The sequence below is a fragment of the Perca flavescens genome, chromosome 4 (genome assembly GCF_004354835.1).
Source record: "Perca flavescens isolate YP-PL-M2 chromosome 4, PFLA_1.0, whole genome shotgun sequence".
In the NCBI taxonomy this organism is placed as follows: Eukaryota; Metazoa; Chordata; class Actinopteri; order Perciformes; family Percidae; genus Perca; species Perca flavescens.
This window is the reverse complement of record NC_041334.1, coordinates 23,452,471-23,458,616: the sequence shown is the minus strand read 5'-3', so window position 1 is coordinate 23,458,616 and position 6,146 is coordinate 23,452,471. Positions and strand designations below refer to the sequence as shown.

At 39.6% G+C, this 6,146-nt stretch overlaps 1 protein-coding gene across 1 annotated transcript; it reads left to right on the top strand.

The window, feature by feature from the left end:
* Nucleotides 1-214: 214 nt before the first annotated feature.
* Nucleotides 215-5,236, top strand: LOC114553650 (green-sensitive opsin). Its single transcript, XM_028574962.1, has 5 exons — nucleotides 215-578; nucleotides 731-899; nucleotides 4,179-4,344; nucleotides 4,445-4,684; nucleotides 5,138-5,236. Exons 1-5 carry the CDS (start codon nucleotides 215-217, stop codon nucleotides 5,234-5,236), a joined length of 1,038 nt encoding a protein of 345 aa, XP_028430763.1.
* The last annotated feature ends 910 nt before the right edge of the window (nucleotides 5,237-6,146 follow it).

Genomic DNA, 6,146 nt, shown 5'->3' with positions numbered 1-6,146 from the left:
ATCCTAAAAAAAACATTTTCTGTTGTGCAACTAGTGATTATATGGTGGCAGATTATGGGCTGAATTATCTTGCAGATCCTCTTTGCTTCTTGAGCCATTGTGAGTCTTCCCCTGCGGGCTATATAACCATAGTATAGTATCAGACTCCTGGCTGCATTGACAGTGCTACGCTTGCGAAAGTCTACTCTGACAATCCGAATCCTAACTTGCAAAGATGGAGAATGGCACAGAGGGCAAGAACTTCTACATCCCCCTGAACAACCGGACAGGGCTTGTGAGGAATCCTTTTGAGTATCCACAGTATTATTTGGCAGATCCATGGTTATTCAAACTGCTGGCTGCCTACATGTTCATCCTAATGTGCTTTGGCTTCCTCATCAACTTTCTGACACTGTTTGTCACAGCTCAAAACAAGAAGCTCAGGCAACCTCTTAACTTCATCCTAGTCAACCTGGCTGTGGCCGGACTGATCATGGTCTGCTTTGGATTTACAGTCACCTTTTATACTTCCCTAGTAGGCTATTTCGCCTTGGGACCCATGAGCTGTGCAATTGAAGGATTCATGGCTACACTTGGAGGTAAACTTGAGGAGAATGGATGTTTACGTAATTGCCTAATTTCAAATAGATTGTACTGTTCTGTCAGATTTTTGTAAGACTGAGGTCTAAGCTTGTACAACAGATGGCAAGATTTGAAGGTGTTAATGACAACTTCTGTTCTCAATCAACAGGTCAAGTGTCTCTGTGGTCTCTTGTGGTTCTAGCAGTTGAGAGATACATTGTGGTCTGCAAACCCATGGGCAGTTTCAAATTTACAGCGACCAATGCTGCAACAGGTTGTGCATTCACCTGGATTATGGCTTCTACCTGTGCTGTCCCTCCTCTCGTTGGCTGGTCAAGGTAATTACCGAATATGTATGGGGAGCGGCAGAATGGACAAGTCTTTTTATTGGAGCACTTACCACACTCATGCAACCTATTTTTTTCATCTTGTTCATCCTTCTTATTTGGTCAGCAGACATCATATGCACTTTAATACGTCCAATAGGGACACTACACAACCTGTCATAAGATCACACAAGTAACAATAAAAGAAACAATAGAACATGTTGAGGTTATCAGATTAATTGCATTTTGAAAACATCCAATATATTTCTCTAGTTCAAAATGGAATCGTTTTTTTCCTTGGCCCACGCTACACCCTCACCTCAAGTTTTATGAAAACCAGGCCGGTAATTTTTCCCTTAATGCTGACTGAAAGACAAATACACAAACACACATACCAAATCAAAATCATAACCTCCTTGGCGGATGTAGTCTTGCATTGCCAGGCCTATCTCCACAGTGTTATGGAGTAGAATCTGACTACACCACAGGTCATTTGGGGATAGGAGGAAAAAAATGCTCTGACTTCTCAGTTTGTATTTCTTTAAACCAATCAAAATTGGGTTGGGCATCTGCAAAATAGTCTCGGGGAGGAACTTGTTTGGGTGGAACATTTGCCCCCACAAAAGAAACCGCCACACAATATTAAATGAATTAACTGTTCACACAATACAGTAACGTGAGCTATTTAAATTAGCTGGATACATGGTTTAACTAGTTCACTCTTACCAGTGTATCGCCGTGTGTACTTTGTCAATAGCAATCCCACCAATCTGTTCCAAAACATCCCAGTTGGTAGTAAATGCCACGTAAACATATTCCTTGTAAATCTTCATTCACCTAAAGAACGATGCAGGCCTGCCTTTTTGCAGGATTCAAATTTTCATCAAAACCTGTCATTTTCCTCATGTAACGTTAATTTGCTTGCTCTAGGTGATCCTAGCAATGATCCAAACTATGGCTGAAGTAACTTAAAAACCAAAACCAAAATTCTGTGAGTAAATTCATGACCACAGATGCAGACGAAAGCCTTTATTCTTAAAACTAGCATAGCTCAGACAAACATCTGGCTTTACCCACTTAAAGATATATTTAATATTTCTGCATTAAAATGTTTAAAAATGACCATTCCTATTTTATATACGTATTTCGTTGAGTTGTGTAACTACATTATCCCAAATCTTTCCAACAGTGTTGAAACCCAGAGAAATCTGCCATTAATTCAATGACACAGGCCATGACGTTTGGTCGCCTGTCAATGGTGTGACATAACCTTTGACCCCTCTAGTTGCTCTAACCAGAGACAGTGTAGACTAGAGGATCTTTGCTCTAACTTCTGTCAAAACCCAAATTATCAGAGAGTAATTGTAAATCGAACAATGTCAAAGAATTAACCTCAGTAGCAGTAATACAGCATTTTTTGTGCCACAAAGCATACTTTTTTCATTAACTACATGGCACTTTGCAACATAGTAATACAGCAGAGATCTAATTTATTGGTAGGATATTTCAATATCGGTCGATCTAGCCTACTACAATGTGTTACGTTGACAAGTGGCTCATGCTAATGCTTGGTGACTAAACTGTACCATAACATTATAAGATTATAACAATGTTCAGCTTGCTCACAAAGGGTTGTTTTGAACGCCCCGGTTAAATTCACCATGTAATCTAATGCTAATTTAGCCAGCTAGCACAGCCCGGTCCGTCTACCTCATTTTCCGCCGCTAATAGACTTCCGTCAGGATTAGAGTTGACAACAGCCCCAGGGACACAGCCACATTTATCCCAGAGTCAATGACTACAGCAACCCAAACCCAGCCAGCACAAACTCCAGCGCCGGGTGCGAACAACGCTTAGGGCAATAACAGAAAGTTTAATGATCCGTTGTGGAACAGACCATATCAGACCACAGAAGCTGGCACCCACGTCAGGCCGAAATCGAGCCACAACATCAGCCATCCAGTAGTGGTGGGCGGATCGATCCAAATATCGATAATATTGATACAACGTTGGTATCGATATTGATCAATACCAGTGTAATGAGATTGATACTTTAGTTTTAGTTTCTCTCCAGTATGCTGTTTGATCAAATAGGCTACCTGTCTGTGTCTGTCTAAGTGCCGCTCCTGTCACAGCGCAGAGCAGGCGCACTTTGCTCCTCCTCCCCCCTCTTGTGATTTGATATTTTACCGTCACGTGACTCAGTGGCGCCATGCAAACAAGCAAGCAACCAGCCAGGCCCGGCAGCCGCCAGCAGCACACACACACAAGCAGTACAGAGATGGAGCAGAAGAATGGTAGAGAGGAAGAGGAGCGCTGTGTGGCTATATTTTCAGGCCAAAAATGGCAAGCTGTATAATTTTTAATAAGGCTGTAAGATACTGTGTTAACACAACAAATGTATACAAGCATATGGAAATTATGTACTGGGTTTTAACTTATTAATAATCCAAAGGAAAAATCACAAAACCACTTAAAGGTCATGAGAATTCGTTCAGATTTAGCAATTTGATGATGCATCCATCTTAATTATTAAAAAGGATCGGCGTTACTGGCCCTGTATTTACTTGGTATCGGATTGATACCAAATTTTGCAGTATCGCACACCACTAGCCAACCATCCAGACGTTTTTGGTCCGCCCCAGGGATGCCGCCCTCCACCTCCATTCCCACCGCTGGAGTAAGTCTCCCAGTGGTGGGGAGTAACGTTACAACAAAACCCTTTCCTTTTGTGCCACAGACGTGAAATATATTGTGATATTGAGTTTTTAGCTGCTGGCTAATGCTGGCTTGCTTGTTAACCAGTCAGCTACCACCACAAATAGAATCTAAGCAATTATGTTTGTAAACAGTGCAGCTATTTCATTAGAACGACATGACATGAATAAACCTTATTCTATTACTAAACGTAACGAGAATAACACTTTAATACATTAACACATCCATGAACACACATTTTAATCTACAATGGTGGTTAACAATGAAGACAACAACTCCCATGATCCAATACAACTTCACGACGTCAGCAGAAGTCCGTGTTTACATCCATTGTTTCGATTGAGAGACCCCATAGTGGCAGAAAATTACATATTGTACGTTTATTAAAAACAATTCAAATATAAACAAAACAACTTAATATATAATGCTCCAAATTATTGGAGAAAATGTTTTTTTATTTAGATGCAAAGCTTGAATCTTATGTACCTGTTACATAAACCAGTGATTCCTGAAGAATCCCAATTTTGCAATACTGATGACAGTCTACTGACTGGCATTGTGTTGCATTTGCAGGTTCATTCCTGAGGGTATTCAGGTTTCCTGTGGACCTGACTACTACACTCTGGCCCCAGGCTACAACAACGAATCATATGTCCTTTACATGTTTAGCTGCCACTTCTGTGTTCCCGTTTTCATCATCTTCTTCAGTTATGGAAACTTAGTGTGGAAAGTGAAGGCGGTAAGTTACTTAATCTAACAAGATTGCTTTAATATGCAATTTTTGATTTTTAAGCTTATCAATATTAGAGAGTATTGAATAATGTTGACCTAATTTTCAGGCCGCAGCCCAGCAGCAAGACTCTCTATCTACCCAAAAGGCAGAGAGAGAAGTGACACGTATGTGCATCCTGATGGTGTTGGGCTTCCTGGTGGCATGGACTCCATATGCCAGCGTTGCTGCCTGGATCTTCTTCAATAAGGGAGCTGCGTTCTCAGCTACAACCATGGCTGTCCCTGCCTTCTTCTCAAAGAGCTCAGCATTGTTCAATCCTGTTATCTATGTGTTGATGAACAAACAGGTATGGTATAACCGATTTAGTAACCCTTCACTTTAAAACCCCATTTTTAGTGTTATTAAGCAGTCTTATACTGTAAATGTCAGCAGATATAAGGACAAGTGTTTATTAATGTATTTGTCAATAATTATAACTCCTATAGCAGTATACCATACGCAGTAGTTTAACATACAATATAACATAGGTTTAATCATCTTTAATGATATTCTGTATGATGGCAAACAAACAAATAATTACAGTGTAAATATAATTACAGTATATTTGTTGACGAATACATTAATAAACACCCTAGTACATTACCCTTACAGTTGCTTACAACTACATTATAGTGTGTTGTAGAAACCATATATGTATTTTTATCATTTTTAATGCTAGAAAAGTGTTATAATTGTTTTAATTTTTTTTCAGTGTCCAATGATTCCTCATTTTCTAATTATACTTGTACAATGTTTTCAGTTCCGTAATTGCATGCTGAGCACTATTGGAATGAGCGGCATGGTGGAGGATGAGACCTCAGTATCAACCAGTAAGACAGAAGTGTCCTCTGCTTCTTAAACACAGAAGAGTCTCAACAACTCTAATGGATTGTATTTGTCCTGGTAAAAATAAATCATCAATTGCTCATAGTGTGTGACTGTGGGTGTGTATGATGTGTTAGCCCTGTGATAGACTGGTGATCTGTCCAGTTTGGACCACACCTCTTACCAAATGTGAGCTATAGGATAGGCTCCAGCCCCAACTCAGCACAGGATGAGTGGGTTATGGATGGTTTATGATATAATAACACACTTTATGCATAGCACATTTTATAGACAAAATACAGCTCAAAGTGCTTTACAAAAGAAAAAAAGAACACTGTCGGTCTATGCTGTACAGAGGAAGAAAGTAAAATGATGAACAGTTAAAAAATTAAATAAAGTACAAAGTACTTTGTAATTTTTCTGTGTTTGTGTCAGTTTACTCTGGGTTTTCCCAAGTTAAGTAACAGAATTGGTTGTTCATCAGTGCCTTCAGAAAAGACCCATACGACCGCAACTGAAACTACCTGATTAATGTTAAGGAAAGCTTGTGGTCATGGTTAAAGTTTCCTCCCACAGTCCCAACATGCCATCAATACAAAAGTCAGAGGATCTGGAGAGTTTAAACTAAACAGTAAATATCTACAGATACCTTAAAAGGCACGAGGAAACAAGTGTTTCTTGTAGTCCACCAAATGCAGATTTGAACAGACTCCAGTCCCTGTGTACTATAATGAAGAAATTAATAGAGGAATGACACTGAACACAAAAATGTATGGAGCATCATGCAGGGCAGAATATAAATGCATAAAAGCCACATTTACTCTTACAGCTATCATCTGATGTTTCTATATTGCATATGTGGTTGTTGTCTGCAGATTTCAGTTATGGTGGTGATTAAGATGGGAAGAGTCTGGAGCTGAACGGAACAAAACAAAAGATTACCC

Bases quoted from the DNA above. Each gene is read 5' to 3' on its own strand.
- LOC114553650 (XM_028574962.1), top strand. From the start codon at position 215: ATGGAGAATGGCACAGAGGGCAAGAACTTCTACATCCCCCTGAACAAC. The intron at 4,345-4,444 runs GTAAGTTACTTA...CCTAATTTTCAG, and splicing joins TAGTGTGGAAAGTGAAGGCG to GCCGCAGCCCAGCAGCAAGA. The intron at 4,685-5,137 runs GTATGGTATAAC...CAATGTTTTCAG, and splicing joins ATGTGTTGATGAACAAACAG to TTCCGTAATTGCATGCTGAG.